The sequence below is a fragment of the Ostrinia nubilalis genome, chromosome 1, assembly GCF_963855985.1.
Source record: "Ostrinia nubilalis chromosome 1, ilOstNubi1.1, whole genome shotgun sequence".
Classification (NCBI taxonomy): domain Eukaryota; kingdom Metazoa; phylum Arthropoda; class Insecta; order Lepidoptera; family Crambidae; genus Ostrinia; species Ostrinia nubilalis.
The window spans coordinates 13,005,508-13,023,841 of NC_087088.1; the positions used below are offsets into that span (position 1 = coordinate 13,005,508).

The window sequence follows — 18,334 nt, forward strand, 5'->3', positions numbered from 1 at the left end:
GCTGCATCTGCCATCTTTTTGGCTAGAAGATTCTTCTATCTTACAGCTTAGACCTTTAGCTACAGACCTTAGACAGTATTTTTTATTATTTATTTGTGTCAGTGTGCTCTTCTAAAGAGTGTAAGACGATTGTATGTAGGTACTATTAAAATGTAATTTTAACTCATTGGTTTTGTCTCATATTTGAGGAATGTACTATGTATCATGAGTAGAGTCTTCGTTTAAAAGGATGCCAACGATTTAAATTTCAATAGGTAGACAAAATTCATAATTCTTAATTATCAAAAATTTTAGCTTTCTCCAGTAACACTGATATTATTGTACTGTGACTCATCAAAGTCATCATTGTCAAAAATATTGACAAATTGCGAACTGTCACGTGCATAAAACTGACACGCGTCCGACCTCCGTAAGCGCCACCGCGCGACTGATTGAGATTGTCCAAGCCGTCATGGGCGATTTTTTCCACATTTTTTAACATAGTAACTAAATAAGACGCAAATACGCAATATAAAAATTTCATCCGTTAAAAGCCCTCAAGTTATTTCTGAACTTTAGTTTAGTAAAAGATTCAGAATCTCAAATCGCTTATTTTAAAAATAAAACCATAAATAGAAAACGAATAGAGGTAACTTTGGGAATATATTCTATCGAGTCAACTTCATCAAATCGTGTTTCCATCCGTTAATAGCCCTAGAAAATATCCTCAACTATGCCCAAAAAAAATCTTAGCCTTTAATTTTACTGTTTAGTACCTCAAAAATGAAAAATGAAAACCTCATTTTCGCCATTTTCTCTGCTACCCGGCCTTAAGTAAAATGTTCTATCTACAGTATTAAGAGTACTTTCCCTCCAGGTAGCATTACAAAATTCCTCCCTGTATAGAACCTAAACAAATTTAAAAATGTTACCTTTTTTCAATGTTTCATACATTTTTTTCAAAGATATTTTTTATTGATATAAGGGGATTATGATTTAGGTAATTGTTTAATTGATAATAAGTATGATTAAATTTTAACTTCAAGTAATTTATATTCGGTTTTCCGTTAAAGGTCTAATCGTAATCGACGCTTAAATATCAATTCTATGTGCGTCTCAAAAATGTTGATGTTAATTTGTCAATCATTTCCCTGCTTCGTTTATTTATTATTCACATTTCTTTAGTTTCAGTATTTCACAATTTCTTTAATTTCAATATTTAGATCAATCACAGAACAGAACAAACATAGATTAAATTGAGTTTTAACCGCGGATTCTGTCATTTATAATCTAATGCTTAGGCTGAATTACACCACCTACTTAACTTTAACGGTAACTATAACGATAACCGATGCTTTTGGAGGTTAAAAGATTTTTTACCTTTGTTAAGAATAAAGTAAGATGGTGCAACCCAGCCTTAATCTATGACTTATAATAAATCTGTAGAGAGGTCAATTCTGTACATGAAATATAGTTTCAAAATAACTATCAGGGGGTGATTACTGATTAGTGGTCGATACTGATGCCAAAAATGCAATCAGTAAAATTTTTGTCTGTCTGTCTGTCTGTATGTTCCTTATAGAAACAAAAACTACTCGACGGATTTTAACGAAACTTGGTACAATTATTCTTCATACTCCTGGGCAGGTTATAGTATACTTAGGAATTCCCATGGGAACGGGAATTAGCGGGAAAATCCTTTTGTATGTAAAATCTAAACCGCTTAAGTTAGACGCTTGAAATTTGGCATGCAGGTATCTTAGTAAACTTAAAGCTTAGTTACAACAGGATATTGCAAAATTCCCACGGGAGCAGGAGTTAGCGGGAAAAAACATTTGTATGAAAAAATCTAAACCGCTTAAGTTAGACGCTTGAAATTTGGCATGCAAGTATCTTAGTAAACTTAAAGCTTAGTTACAACAGGATATTGCAAAATTCTCACGGGAACGGGAGTTAGCGGGAAAAAACATTTGTATGAAAAAATCTAAACCGCGTAAGATAGATGAAGGGGGTAAAACGTGATCCACGCGTACGAAGTCGCGGGCGGCCGCTAGTATTTAATAATAAGTATAAAGCTCTTTTGATAGTGATGATGTTACGGTTAAAGACATTTATTTTCTCAAATGTTTTGTCTGTTATCGCTTCAGATTGTGACTTCACGCGTACATTACGATCAGCGTTCACATAGTAGGGGAGAGTTCGGTATATTGTACCGCCGGGTAAATTGTACCACCCTCATATTTTGTAAAGTATTTATTGAATGTCTGTAATTGCAACACTCAGCGATACACAACTAAATTCAATTAATATCGGCCATGTGGTTTTTGCCGTGACAACGAACACGTGTGTTTTATTTTGAAAAGTATTTTTTCACTGTTTTCAAGTAACTTTTGACAATGCATGTTTAGTTTGTAATTTTGTTAAATTTAATCTAATGATGTTTCTAATATATTATTTAGAAGCGTAAATTAGTGTGGATTATAATTATTTGAAACATTTTTCGGTATTTATAAGCTATATTTTTTACCGATTTTTTAAAAGCACTATCACCTAGTCGGCTAAATTGTACCACATCAAGTTGTATGGAACTTTACCAAAGGATTTTGAATTTTTTTTTAGTAAATCAAGTTTTGAAGTTATAATAGCGTAGTTATTTTTGACTAACAATAAATGAAAGCAAAAGACTGGCAAAGTAGATTAGGTACAAGTGTGTGTTACGATATATGGAATTACAAAACTTTTACTCAAAATCGTGATAACGTGTAAAACAATATCGATTGTCTATGTTATTAACTACTGATCTTTTTCGTTACCGAATTTGTTAAGAATGTATCGTATAATATTTTGCCATAGTTTTTTTATAGGCTTGAAATTTATTGAAATCCAATTTAGTAACCCTGTGGTACAAATTATCAAACCGGTTGGCTAAATTGGACCGAAGCTCTGAACTCGTATTTTGTTGATTTGTGCTAAATATACCACAGTTGTGTTGATTAATACCTATGAAATAGTAAGTTGAATAATTTCTCTTTAATTATATACCATGAACATTAGCAAAAACAAAAGAAAACTATGTGTAAAATGGGATTGAAAAAAACTGGTCCAAATTACCGGACTCTCCCTTAATCCCACATTTCGTAATCAAATAGCCTTTGTAAAATCTCATCTACTTTTTCTTCTTCTGTCATTCTATAAGAACTTATAAAATCCTATTCCATTTGAATGATAAGCTTTTCTCATAATTAACTTTTTTCACCTCTGCAATTTTCATGTAGAGTTTGCAAATCTCCGAGTAATCATCTATCTCTAACTAATCCCTACACTTAGGAATATGAACTTGTGATGGTTCCATTCGATTGACTAATATTTTATTGATTTCCAGCCACTTCAAAATCAGTTTCAGTTAATTGAAATATAATTGGGTTTTCAGTTTTAAGAAAGTGTTTTAGAAAAATTGTGCTTGAACTACCACCACTCAGTTTCTGTTTAATAGCACTACAATCGCAAGATTTAGGCCTGAGAATTAGTAAAGAACAAAAGTTTGTGATTGTACCGGCCGGCGACGACCGCGTGCTACGCCGTAGCGACTCTATCAGTCTATCAGTAATTAACCGCAAAAGTTTTAAATGCAGAAACTAAACCGTAGAAACACTAAGTATGTTTTCAGAAATCAATTTAAGACACACTTCTTATTTTCTTCATTATTTTACATAATTGATAAATTATATTTAATTAGTTGTGGATATTCTTCATAATTAGTTTATAAGTTAAGAGCTTTCAACCATATTTTTAAAATTGTAGAGCTTTTATTTTGTCCTGAAGTTGTATATCGTTACACGTAAACTAATTTAAGTCCTGTATAATTATGTAAAGTGTTTTAAGGCTACAATTATATTAAATATGTGAGTTTTTATGAAATTTTAAAGGAATTTCTTACTCTACCAAGCTTATAATATCTAATTAATGTCGTATGTAATTTTATCGATATTTAAATTCTAAAGTTAATAAGCAATTTAGGCTGATTTTAGATATTCTAACTATAAACTTTTTAATAGAATACTTAGTATTAAGTATCATCTTTGTCCTTGTTAAAGCGTTACGTAATATCTTTTTGTAGGCCATAATCTGGTTAATTCTACACAAGTCGAGAATTGTTTCATTCATGAATCGAACTCTTAATTAATTTGTTCATTGACAATCAACAATGTTAATTAATGAGGTCAACATACCTGCTGAAGGCCCAAAAGTGGCTGCGAACAGCAACAGGCAAGTGGCCAGAACGAGCTGCATGGCGAGAGTTTAGCGGGTATCTGCGACGGAGGTAGGCACTCGCTGAAGTGCGCTCGCGCAACACGGGACACTCGGGCACACTGACGCGCGCTGCCCTGGACCCCCCCTTATAACAGAGACGCATCCCGCTCGCACCACGGCATATTCAAATCTTCGACCACAACACCGCGCGTCTTCCGTTGCCCCGTATACACCGCGCGCTCCGCGCCAGATGCGCAGGAGTCGAGCCGTGCGCACGCGGCGTTGTAGCGGGCGCCATCGCCGGAGCGCTGCGGCGCGGCAAGGAGTCGTCCGCCGCGGACGTCCGGCGGCGGGCGGACGCTCGGCGCCCGCGCTCCTCGACACGGGAGTTATCTCGGCAAATCGTACCGCACAATAGTTCGCGCTCAATTTGTTCTTGTTGCGGTCGACGCGAATTCTTCGCTTGTCCAAAAGGGTTGTCGTAGTTTTTTCTCGACTCACGATACGCCGCGCTCAAGGGTGTGCCTTTGTTATATCTCCCATTGAAGATCGGACACGCAACCCATCTGCAATTATTGCAAGCATACTAATTTATACTTACAACTTCAGATGCGTGAACAAAAAGTAAGTTGAGAATCTTTTTTATAGGCTCATAAATCGGCGCAAACCGAGAAACATCTATTATGTTGCCTCAGTTCAGTAATTTGAATCGAATATTATTTAACTCTCACGGAGAGATTACATAGTAAATTATTTACTTTCGTAATGTTGAGAGATGGTTTTAACCTCTTTTTGTGGGAAACAAAGTAAACTGAACCTTTTCACATTTACCAATAGCCTCGAGGAGAACCTATTTCATATTTCAGTGTAGCTGGTTTGAATCTTACTTTCTGAGATGATGATCACTTCGCAATTTGGAACTCTTTAAAAGATTTTTTAAACCCAAAAAGTCCTTATATGCAAGATGTATTAACTAAAGAGTAAATGGAAGGAAGAGCCAATCCCAAGAAACGGACAGAGGTCACGTGTACGTACAACCAACTTGGATACTTAGCCGGAATGTGAATGTTTACAAAACGTGCAGTTTACTTGGTTTTTGCCAAAAATAAACAAGAGCAAAGGGCACCAGTGCAGCTCTGTCGCTCGCTGACCTGGCAAGCATGCACTCGCATCGTCTAGATGACGCCAGAATTTTAGAATGTCCCTCCACTTTGCTTGCCATGCTATGGCTCAAAAGTTCGCCATGACTTGTCAGCAATAAATATACTAAGAGCGACTGTGAAGAACTCGAGGCGTCCAGCGCACTCGTTGACCTAACAAGCATGCAGTCTGAAGTCACAGTAAATTATGGTCACGGTCTTGCAACTTTGACACGGGGACACTCACCGGAATGTGCCACCACTTTACATACCAGCGACCCGAGAGGAGTCCCTGTTTTCCAAGCACTCCGTATTAGCTCCAAGAATAAATATTTACTACTTGAAACCGACCTTATGTACAAACAGCCAGTATAGGAAGTTATTCTCGTGTGATAGAGTCACAAAATTGTTCGAGCCGTATGAAAATCAATCAATGTGAAATTGCAACAGACATCATGTTTTTTTTTTCCAATCTTATTTATAATCTCTTAATTGCAAAAACCCTATTAACTATCACATAAAAACATCACAAAAGTTGTAGAGAAAAATATACGTATTTTTCAAACATCATAAATATTTGAACAACAATTTAGGCGTCAATTAAATGTGAAAACTTTTCAAATTCAAGTTTTAATTTTATCGTTAAGAGCTTTAACTGCAAAAGCTTTAACATATATGAAATTCATTTTTTTCTTGTTTTTATGCGTGCATCGTCGACTATTTTGTTACTTCCAATTAGCAATTATCATTAGACCCTATCTATCCATAAATACACGTGCGGTAAAGCCGATTCGTTCCATATTAAACTCTTGCATAAACGAATATCTCTCAAATCCAGTTACTTGATTCATTCCCGGCTAAACGAACTCGTTTGCAGCATTAAATACGATATTATTCAAAACTTAGCTTCGCTAATTATAGCACCTTAAAAAATATTAAAAGATTTTAATGCTCCATTGAACTCTCAATAAAAGACACTGCACTTAAAATGGGCTGGGCAAGGGCTGCACTGGCTCAGACGAATTTAAAAATCTCTTTTAATCGCGATACCTATCAGTATTGTTTTACATCCGATGAGTTATATTCAGCGGCGATGCGAGCAGATAAAATAAAATTCATGGTTTTGCTTTCGTAAAAAATCTAAGTATTACATTAATAGCTGAAAAAGAAGCAAAAGTGCAAAGATTCGAACGATATAGATATTTTTTCCTCGGTAGATGTTACGCCGCTTGTAGAGCGCTGTATTAAAGGGTAGCATGACTTCGATGTTTTGAATAATAGCAACAATAGGACCGCACAGGCGCCCAAACAAAACTATATTGGTGCGCAGTTACAAACTCGCAACGGTCCTTATAAATGCGTTGTATCTGGTCGAAAGACGTGAAATAAATTGCGCTCGTTTTGTTATTACATGCGTAGGTAGGTATCTGCCGTATCGCGTAATGTAAGGTGTACAACATGTAATACCCTGCTCGCTTATCAATCTCCTGGTACTCATACATAAACAAGAAGCGAGCAACTATTCATTTTATTAAGGATATTAGGTGTATTAAAATAGAACTTTATACAAGAGCTGGATGAGACGGCGATTAAATTAAGTACAATTTGTCGGTGATAATAGATACTCCCGTCGTACATTCATTCTAACGTTTTAAAGGTGCGTGAGACGGCGGACTCCGTCGGTGGTCGCCGCGTACTCTGATTACCACGATTACGATAAAAATGCACTGCGCTATCGTTTTAATGCCGCTTTAAAAATAACCGCGTAATAGTCAACCGCAATAGCAATGGACACTAAAAATAAAATATCATGTAGACAGTGCCTTAGCCTGACGTCCCTGAACATTCGGAATATTGCCCGGTCATTACGAGGGGATACGATGCAAAGCGCTCTGGAATCTCCATAGACTATACTATTAAATCGTCCGGTAACCGTCCGATTTACATTTGTTTTCTTTTAATAATACAACATACTGATCAGCCCTAGAATAGGTTGAGAAAGAATTCAATTTACTTAATCGTCCCTTTAGAATTTAAAACTTAAAGTATTATCATAAATATGTAAAGATTTAGTTAATACTTTGGTAAAATTATATGCTTTCAGGCGCCTATAGGCTTAAATCATAACATCGCGCGGCTAAATATTCTTTGGCAAAGGACAACCATGCAAATTATGATGATAAAGAAAAAGATTCCAATGACAGCTTTTCCGAAACTTAAACGTCGATGTTGTCCAATTTATCTTATAACATGCTCACCTAACGCTCGCTCCTCACGAGATGCTGCGGCGTCGAATAGAGCAATTGCGCTCTTACGAGTAACTCGAGCGAATCGAGCGGTTGATAATTGCGGTGGCCACCGTTCCCTGGATTAAACAAATTATTACCTCCACCACGCTCCGAGGATCGACGCTAACAGACTGTATCCGGCCATTCGCGATTAGCATCGTCACCTGATTGCGGGTGTCGTTAAATTTTACCCCTACTTGTATTTGGGTGATTCAAACTCAACGTCTGATTTTAAAGGACAACTAAAGTTACAAACCATTTGCCTAGACAAACATTGATGACAAATTCAATTGCATTATTGCTTCGGAAAGATTTTGTTCAATAAATATTTCTCCGCTACGTCAGACTCACAAATACTTAGTTTAACAATTGCAAAAACGACTCTAAAAAGCTACATCTGATCTTTATTATATTAATAATAAAAAAATACAGAAGAGTAGGTAATTAGTCGTAGAGCCAAAAAAGGCTTTGATTCTAACATTAATATCTTATTGACAGTTAAACTTGATTTACTTTACACAAAGCAGCTACCCTTTCCCAAACCGCAGAGCATGGCCTCAACCATGCAACTAACCAAACAATATCATTTGATTTTGTATCAATATTATTTATCTACATACAAAGTAGCACGTGCGGTGTTAGCGTATCTAGAAAACAGTCAGTCCTTAGGAACCTGATCACGTTTAAGGATAGATTTCCTACAACGTGTTCTTCCAAGTCCCGTATCTGTCTCGGATAACAACAAGTTTCTGCTTTAGATACGATAATCTCAATCGTAGCCAAAGGATAAAATGATCCTTGAAGAATATTTAACCTATGCGAAGAAAAAGCTGACGTGAATCGATGCAACAAAAAACTCAGAGCTAAGTTAGGGTTAAATCTAAGTTGCAAAAAGCGCTTCCATTTTGTTTTTGCTCGTGTCTACTTTGTACTTGTTAGTTAGACAAGACAATAAAAGAGTATAAACTCACAAAGCATTTCATTTCAATTACCTACGTGCTGAAGACCCGCCTTTTGGCAGGAGATTTATGATCTCATCGTGATTGATGGTGCATCTTACCGGGCTCAATTTGCGCACACGCCGGTGATTCCTTTGCAGTGATTCGACTTTCATTACAATGTTTATCCTTAATTTTTTTATCCTCCATACGACCGCCATTGCTAAAAATATTATGCCCGTTTTGCAGCAATTTTGGTAATTCTACTCGCGGCTCTACCCTCAGTTTGGTTCATCCAATTATTTATAATCCTTAAGGAATAACGTATACTTTCTTAACAATTTCACTCGGTATGATATTTAATCTATGAAAATTGTCGGAAAAACATGATTAAAAACAATAAAAACTCAATGATACATTAGTACCAACAGATAGAAATGATAAATGATCGCACCATAATAACTTTAATAACACTAAAAAATAATGATTCTGCTCAAAGGTAACAATAGCGTGCTGTTGAATTGGCAGATCGAATCGTCATGACTTTGTTGGCTTTTGAAAAACAATGTTAACCTCGCCTTAAAAGCGTAAGTAATTATAGTTCACGACGTCAGTCATCACACGAATAAGTAGACCGTGGAATCATCATCGTCAGCGTCTTATTATACGACTTGAGTTCATGAACAAGATGATATGGAGTCACCGCACGTAATAAAGGAAACGTAGCTCACATTTAATCGAACAAGCTACGATGTGAGGGCTGCAACCATCTGTATAGTAGAGCTTTAACTATTGCTACTACATGCTCTACCTAGACGATAAAAAACATTATGTCAATCGTAGTTTATTTCACATTAGTCATAAAAATAGTTCTTTTACTCTCCTCATTCGCCTTTTCCCATAACGAAAACAACTTCTCATATTTTTTTATTATTTATCCTCATTCGGCTTTAAAAGGAATTCCTTTTAAATAAGAGAGATGATTTGAAGGGCACCTTAACCTTAACCCTAAACCACAATCTTGTTTACAACCTCTGTTACACAAGTTATCTTAGAATACTTTAAAGGCAACATAGGTAGGTATAGTCTATCCAATGTAGCTTGATTAGAATGACGGCTGTCAAACGAATGTGACTAGTGCTGGGTATGTTTCGTACGGTTCACATAGATGTATCGATAAGTTTTCGAAAAAATGATATAAAAAAATGCACCCAATTTTTCTTCATATCTTTATTCATAAAAATGACAATTATGATTTAAATTTAAAGACAGTAAAATTTAAAATTCATGTCAAGGGTGTACAACCTAAGTCGTAGTCATTATCATCGGTGTTCTTCAGTGGTTTTTTCCTCTCGCTAGAGGGCGGTGGGCATCTCTTCTAGAGCAACGGTGCTATGAATACCCAAAAAATTACCGGTGATTGATTTTCGATGTTTGATTATTTAAGGATGAAATGTTTTTTGGTTTTTAATAGTGAACATTTAGAAAAACGTATAACTTGACTTAAATATGTTAAAAAATGAGTTAGAAAAAAAATTTGTTAAATATGTTAAAAAAATAGTTTTAATTTAATATGACATTTGTCGATATGTCCCAACACTAACATTTTTGTAACTCGAGATAACCTTGTAGAGACGTCGTTAATACTCTAGCTTGATTTTTATAATTTCGAATTACTACTTATTGGAGTAATTTAACGCTGCATTTACACGAAATTAACATTTTCATTGGAAGCACTGTGTCGTCGAAAATATTGTTTGTAGGTCAGACGTGAATTATTTCTTGTCCGCCAATATTTAGCTCTCATTGATCGCTACTACAAAGTTATGTCGTTACTTTTGATGGCAGCTGTCATTCTAATCAAGCTATATTGGATAGACTATAGTATTCGTAGCTTAACAGGGGCTCTACTTTATGTAATTTTATGACAATGAAAGGTAATTTCAAAGATTTGAGACAAGCACAATCCATACACGCACACACCAGGTACCTACTTACCTTTGTCACATAAAGTAGAATTCTAAATGGTAAAACTAACTCATGGTACATGTAGAAGTACACCTATTTCGAGCAAATTTTACTCTCACTGCACACCACTGCCCAGGAGGTACTTGCCGCCTGCAAAAAGCGTAGCTTTGAGCTCCAAGTCCATTTAATTTGGTTCGCCCTTAAAATTCATGTCATAGCCGTTTAGGAACTTCTCTTTTTGTGCGAATCCGCAGAGAACATTCCAATGATTATTGCAAGATCGAGTTTTTTGAAAAGTAAAGGACCACTTCAAAACTTAGCGAGTTATTCGGAACGAGTCATTCAGAAATTCGGTATTTAAAGTAAGAAATAGTGGAATTATTTTTTTGCGCACGTGACACGTTCATGCGAATTAAATTACAAACAAAAGTGATACAGCCTGATAGACATTTACGGTCAAGTAATATTAATCGTTGGAAAGTTTAATCTTACAGTCTGTGAACTCGAAAAACAGGTCTCATTTATCAGAGCAGATTTCCAATTAAACATTTCATGCGTAGTAAAGAAAAAAAAAAAGAAAAATGTTAGATTTCCAACTTCCTAGATGAGAGAATTCCCACCGACGCTACGTAGCCAGAGGACTGTTGTGGTTGCAGGCAGAGCGGGACGCTAGCTCTATCTACCTGTTTATGTTTGCTATAACTTTTAATGGACTGAATATCGTTCAGAATATCCGTCGGATATCTTAAACATTCCTAAAATATTGCTTTGCCGCGTTTTTAGATTAGCGCACTTTATGTAAAATACAGTGATTACAGGTAGAGATAGTAATGAACCGTGCAAATGAAATGTAAATATCTTGTTTTAGCGAGTACATTTTCGGCGGCAACGGTGGTAATCGCCGAAATACCATAATTTTCAATGACAGTTCGTGTTTATAACTGTAAATATTTTGCGCCCATCAGACTTCACGATGTTTTGGCCGTTTTGGAAACCGTTGTATTTCATCTTCCTGGGAAATGGTTTTCTGGCTGAGTCACAGGCGTGACCATTCTATTTATTCAATATCTTGACTGTTAATGATGACTTCTAGGAGATTTGGTTCATTGATTCAACTATGGGCTTTGTAACTTGAACTTTAAGCTCAAAACTTTACAATTAAGCTTTCCATAAAATCTCTCTTACATTTCCCTTCTTATTGGCTATTCGTGCATTTCATTATCTTGCATACTTCCAACGTAAATGTGCAAAAATGCAATCGTAGCAATAGCGGTTTCAGAGGCATTAAGTTTAATCGTCGTAGCAATTATGCCACTGTATAGGATAGATTGAATGCTGTAAAGTTTTCAATATACGGCCGTTTGTAAAATATGAGGAACTTTCCTACAGAAATAAATGTCTTGTGCAATCGATTCATCACTGTCATTGTCGAGCTGAACACGAGCAGCTAATAGTTTCGATCGTCGCCGATACGGGAATGTTATTGATTCTCCCCGGCCGGCCGCCGCCGGTGGTTATGTGTTTAAGCAATTACGCCCTAGTCTGGGCGCACTGGGGGGGTGGGTCCCGTTATAATGGCGCCGCCGACGCGGCCGCTGCGCCCGCGCCGCTCGCGAGGTGTCGGGACCAGGGACTCCGGCGCGGACTGCCTTGTTCCCCTATAATTTTCCCCGTGTCCAGCCGACAACCACTCATCACGTATATGTTTAGCAAAATCAGTATTTTCAACACTAACGTGCAATCTCCACGATCCCTGTGATAATACTGCCGGAATCAATTTGCCAATTTATGAAAAATATGAAAATAATGGTTGTATTATACGCGCTTATTACGTCCATTAAATAGCGTGAGAATTTCCCTCTTATATGGGCTGTGTGATAATGACCACTGAAGTAGTTATTACACCGTTAATTTGATGTCAGTACACTAATTAGCATTAAATAAAAGGTCATTGGCGTTGTTCAGACATTCTCTAATCATTCGACGCCATAAACATTTTCTCCTGAGAGCTAAAGGTGGTGCATCTAAATAGAAGTACCAGTGGTTAGAAAAGCTAAATTATTTACTAAATGAAACAATTAAGCACCACTCTAGAAAATTATCCTCATTAAAATAATACGCAGCCTGCGAAAGTACATACACGCTTGCCTAGAGCTAGGCAGGTCAACTATTATTTTTATTATACGTGTGCAATAAATATGCTGTTTATTTGTATAAAAATAACATTATCGGCTGTATCTTAATTTTATACACGTTCTTAATACAGGACACAGGACTTAAGCCGTGTATGCAGTCTTTGGCTGCAACGTGCAACATAGTGTCGTAAATCGATCGACCATTGTATAGAGAGCAGGAAATAATCGACAAAAGCCATTATAATTGTTGTGCGGAGGTGTGATTTCCTTCCCACAGGTTCAAGGTTAGTTATGAGCGTGATTTTGAAATATCATAAAACCAATCTCAATGGCTCATCTGCGGCGGCGATCGCAGCTTTCTCACGACCGGCCCGCCCCCTGCCACACTATTAACACTTTTATTCCACACTCTGTAGAGGGCATACTCCCTTTTTATATTTGAGGGCCGAAGAAAAAATATCCCTATACAAGTGTTTTGTTTAAGCATTGTGTTTAGCAACCAGTTGTGCGGTTCTTTGTTATCTGTGTTGACTCGGACAACATTGACATGGTTCAACTCGTGTTTGCATAACTTACAGAATGCCGATATAAAGGGCACTGTTATTGGTTTCCAATCGGAAACAGGCGTCTTCGATGCACATGGTTCTTTCTGGTTGACGCATGCATTTTGATTTTGGATTCATTCAATGAGACACATCTCTATCTCTATCCCCCGTAAATCCACTGAAAATAAGTAATCAATTAGCAATTCATAACCAGACTTCGTCAAAGATATATTGTTCATACGATTTATTTTTAAATAGGTGCATTATTTTATACTTGCGCTCTCTGTTCATAGCTGGGCCTGAAATTTCAGTAAAAGATAATGCTTTAAACCCTTAATTTGCTAGCCTTTTGTGAAATTCCTGTGCTATGAAGTTGCAAATAAATTAAAAAAACAATTTGTACTTAATGGGATAAGTATTTTTCAATTGAAAAAGGTAAAAAATGAAACTGGGAATCTTGAGTCGTCATTAGTTCTCAGAGGATTGTGCAGCGAAGCCGAGCGGCGTAGCTAAAGCTCGATTGCACAATTAGTTGCACTCAATCCGCTTCCGGATTCCCTCGGGATTGTGTGCGCCGGCGCAATCACCCACGCCTTCCGAACCATCCGAGCCTAATAACTCGCCATAACTGTCCCTTGTCTACGTGGGATACTATTCCGTCATACGGGATGTATGTAAGCAATGGCACACAATTTGGCATTTATTAGAAAGGCAATTTCCTAACGGTCGGATGTAAACTGAAAATATGCACGAACACGTTCGTATATTAATCGCTCGAAGTGCAGAATATCACCTGAGATGTTTCAAGGATGTGATCGCACGCCCAGCAATTAAACCTAACCCAGAACCTTCCGGGAAATCACGTTATAGGTTCCCGCGGTCTGACACTACCCACTCATCAATCCGCAGAGAAATAACACCGTGCGAACTTGAGCCGACTTTATTTAAATGCTAAGCGAAATTTTTTAACCTCAATCAACCCCACAAGAACAACGTCAAAAATAGACTACGATTAGTGAAAAGTTCCACAATGGTCATAATAAAAATGCTACAATCGTAAACTTTTGAAATTAACGATTAGCTTCAAAGAAGTTTTGACTAACTTTTGCCCGTAACTCCGCATGCGTGAAAGTCTTAAAACGACATGAAAAATGGAAAACAAAGAAATAATTTTCAATATCGGAAAAAAATGTTGCTGATAAATATCGCAAAGGGGTTAAATATCCCTTTTAGTTTAATGTATAAAACATCCTTCATGATAATGCAAAAGCCATTAAACTATAATTATATTTTTTTTATTACTTGTTACCCTAGCGTCGTAAAGGCGGATATGTGAGTAAGTAGATATAGACATGTAGCGTAGGTAATTAGACAAGTTTACTAAAGAAATGAGTTGAGAAACCTGATCAGGCACGCTAAACATTCTTGTGCTCGTCGGACTTATAGGAATCAATGTATCGCCATATGTAGCACAATAATTATATTCTCAATACTAAACAAACGAGTTTACAAGTGCCCAGCACTTCTCCGAGTAGGCTTTACAACGCTGAATACATTCTAAACATTAAAAACATTTATGACAACAGATCACAAATGAAAAGAGTAAACTGGAAAAAGCTGTCGAAAAGAACTTTGTAAGACGAAAACCTTGACCTCGGACATCCTATTCAGATGTCCTTATTATTCCACACTCGTATAACCATTAAGCAGCTGCAACATTGAAAGCACAAACGAGAGTGGCCACAGACAAAACCTAAGCCGCCATAAATAAAGTGAGGCGAACAGAGTCCGCTAATGAATTACGATGGCGAGGCTCATAATAGCGGGCGCTGCGCTGTCGCCTGCGCCCGCGCCGTAAGCTGCATCTCCGCCAACAAAGAACACCGGACTCGTGCGAATAGTTCACGCTCTACCTCTTGCATCACTGTAATAGACGAGTGACTCGGAGTCAACGACACCCGCCGCCGAGTCATCGCCGTCCCCGCTGAACTTGAACCTGCGGCCCAACTGCACGCGAAACAAAAACAATGCGACGCAAGAGGTATTCCATTAAATTGATACATCAGAGGAGCAAAGTATTGATCCAAGGACGCCCGGTTCCGGCGATTATGTAAATATTGCACTTCGAGCCATATACGATGCTCGCCAGATCTGGCTCCCAATTTTTGTGTTTTTATTTCCTTTAATACTTACAAACAAACTAGTAATAAAAATCTGTTTCATTATGCCACTCTTAATAGTGAATATATTTAATTCAAACAAATTAAAACTGCTAGGAACGAATTAAGCAGTACTAATTCAAAAACACTTCTGAAACTTTTTCAAACTATCTCTGAAAATGATAACTCTATTATCAGAGATTTTCAATTTGCTGTATAATTCGATTATTCGTTTCTTTGAAATCAACAAATGACTATCTATTTGATGTGTTATCTAGGCTATGAAAACATAACATGAGGGTTTGCAACACGTCTATATATCACGAAATAAATTCCTTAAAAAACCGCGAAGCGACGAAAGTATTGGAAATATAAAAAGCTTGACCCGCTTCCGCGCCCGCGCCCGCTTCCGCCCTCGCGTGCCATTTGTTTGTTTACCCGTCATTGTCGCCGCGCACCGCACGACCACGACCGCTCACACCGTGAAATTAACTTTTAATCCTCTCCACTAAAAAAAATATCGCTAAACTCTTTTTTTTTCCAAAAAGCCGTCTCTAAAAGTAACTAAGAATGTAAGAATGCCGCGTAGTTGGTGCAGAAAATCACACTTCGTAATCGTAGGTGCATAACTGTTAAATGAGGCGCACATAAACGGGAAGACATAAAGTGCTTCTTACCATACCATATTATAACATTTTCGTAATAACTGCCATTTTACTATTACAGAGTTACTTTGGCTGAGTCACTAATGTTGCTCCCATTTGTCTCCAGCGACTCACGGTTAAATCTGCCATGAAAATGTTACGCGGTTACGCCGCCATCCCGCGATCGTAATTTACCTGCTACCTTCTAATTACAAAGATCCTAGACGTAGTAACTTGTCAAAGCATCAGCATCTGTTTTACGAGTTCAGTCCCTTTACATACTCGGAGAAATTAAAGCTGAATAGTGGAAGAAATTAAAATGTCCTCGCTTTAATGCCTCAACTGTTCAGTGGAAAACGGTGGCAGCATTCCTACCTCAAGCAAGACAGCCGCGGAGACGAGGCTCGTGTCATTGAACCGGCCCATGGCGAACTGCCCCGCATCTGCCGGCGCCTACTAAACAGTCAATTAAAGCACCTTACCCCGTTACCTCAGCTACCATAACGTTAAAACGCCAGCTTTTCCAGTACTCTATAAAAACACCCTTTCAATATGGCAACGAAAGCGACATTAAGACTTAATAAACTGCAAATACGCACATACGAACCACGTTTTAAGTACAACCGACTGCCATTCACGGCGCATGATTCAGCAACGCTATAAATACAACCTAGGCACGTGTGTTAATTCCAAAGGACGATATTTAATAAAGACAGGCACGTCATGTTATTGTCGCGGTGGCACCGGATAAGCTCGGCGACCGGCCGATTGTCTCGCGACTATCGTAAATAACTCTTCTGTGTCCGGTGCGTCAGCTCGGATGCCGAGTCACCGGCGACGGTTGGCGAAACCTGGCGTCATTGTCTAACTCCGATTCCCTAACTCAACACTCGGCTCTTGATGTCGGCTATCTTTTCTAACTAAAGCAATGATAAAGATGCATAGAGCCGCGTGCGATTGAATACGAACTATCGAGGATACAGTTTGAAATGCTCTCCGAGTGCGGTCCGCAGGAAGCAGCCTCCGCGCGCAGAATACGGATTAGCGTGACGTGTGCCAGCCGCGCCGTACCACCACCTACGAATACTGCTGGCTATATGCCACCGATAAAATATTATGCACTGTCCCAACATAATTTTCTTCCAGACGCATAAAAGCATCGTATTTATCAACGTGCAATTTGATCAATAATGTAGAGACGGCCTCAAAAGAAGACTGGAATTGCCCGTCGGCTATGAATTCCAGCCAAGGTAGAAACAATGGACATATGTTATAAATAGGTGGAATAAATATAAAATGGTCGTTTCTTTGGTCTATTTTACTGGCTGAACGTTATGCGAGGGGTGCATTGAGGGCGGGTAAAGATCGAGCGAGGCCGTGGCATGGACGGACCCGATAGCATCGCTGCGCGGGCTATAAATAGCGCCGGACCCTTGAACCAGCCGCGCTCCGCGGTCGTCACTACAACCCTCCTAGGGCTACGACTCTCCAGTTTTTGCGCACTATTATCGTTCAATTTACATAATTACCCCTATTGATTTATGCTCTATAGTAAAAACGACTGATGTACTAGTAATGACCTCCTCGGAGACGGGTGATCATTTAACCTGAACACTTTTTGCGAGATTAGGTTATAATTATATCATAATTTTACCATACTCTACATTGATGTTTTGTAATTAGCAATGTTTAGCCAATATTATGAAGAAACCCATCATCATCGGAGTTGTTTTCAAAGGGAAGTGTTTTTGTTAGCAACTAAAAGTTGCCATGCTGGTTTGAAGAGCATGTGAGCATTAAAAATATGCATCAGCCCTGGTAGTTGCTCTGGTACCGCAACAATCCACCATAAAACACGGCGGACGGTGTGCAGCTTCTCGCTTGTTCGCTTTCGTTCGCGCATGCGGCCAGTGCTTATTTTTTTCCCTGATTAGAGTAAAAGATGCGCAACCGGTCGGCAGGCGAAGGCCGCGGCAGGGCCGACGCGCGCCGGCCGCGCCCGCGCCTCGCCCGCCGCTCCTGTCCGCTAATGATGTGTCTCCACTGAACCACTCCTAATTGGACGGACGACCAACTACTCCAGGAAAAAATGCACACCAGGACCATTTCGCAGAACTGCGAATAGTCCGAGACGCAACAAGCAAACTTTGAATCATACGAATTATTAAATTCCACTGAAATTGTATGGTCCGTATTAAAGTGTCCGCAAAAAACGCCGGCCCTTATCTCTGGAATAATTTGTCGATACAACCGCCTCGTTTTCTGTTATCGAGATCTCTGAGGTGTGA

General features: G+C 38.3%; 2 protein-coding genes across 9 annotated transcripts in view; one reads left to right on the forward strand and one right to left on the reverse strand.

Moving 5' to 3' along the window:
- The window catches only part of LOC135073029 (uncharacterized), a 31,057-nt gene extending 26,689 nt beyond the window's left edge, over positions 1–4,368 (reverse strand). For 2 of the 4 annotated variants that reach the window (XM_063967044.1, XM_063967034.1), the window contains exon 1: positions 4,209–4,368. In XM_063967044.1, the coding sequence (XP_063823114.1) occupies positions 4,209–4,269 (61 nt within the window). In that variant the 5' untranslated portion in view covers positions 4,270–4,368. The remainder of the gene's footprint in view (positions 1–4,208) is intronic. The other 2 variants (XM_063967057.1, XM_063967049.1) reach the window with 1 other exon arrangement.
- LOC135072942 (cytosolic carboxypeptidase 1-like) overlaps positions 1–18,334 on the forward strand; it is an 86,435-nt gene that overhangs the window by 55,205 nt on the left and 12,896 nt on the right. The window lies entirely within an intron of this gene.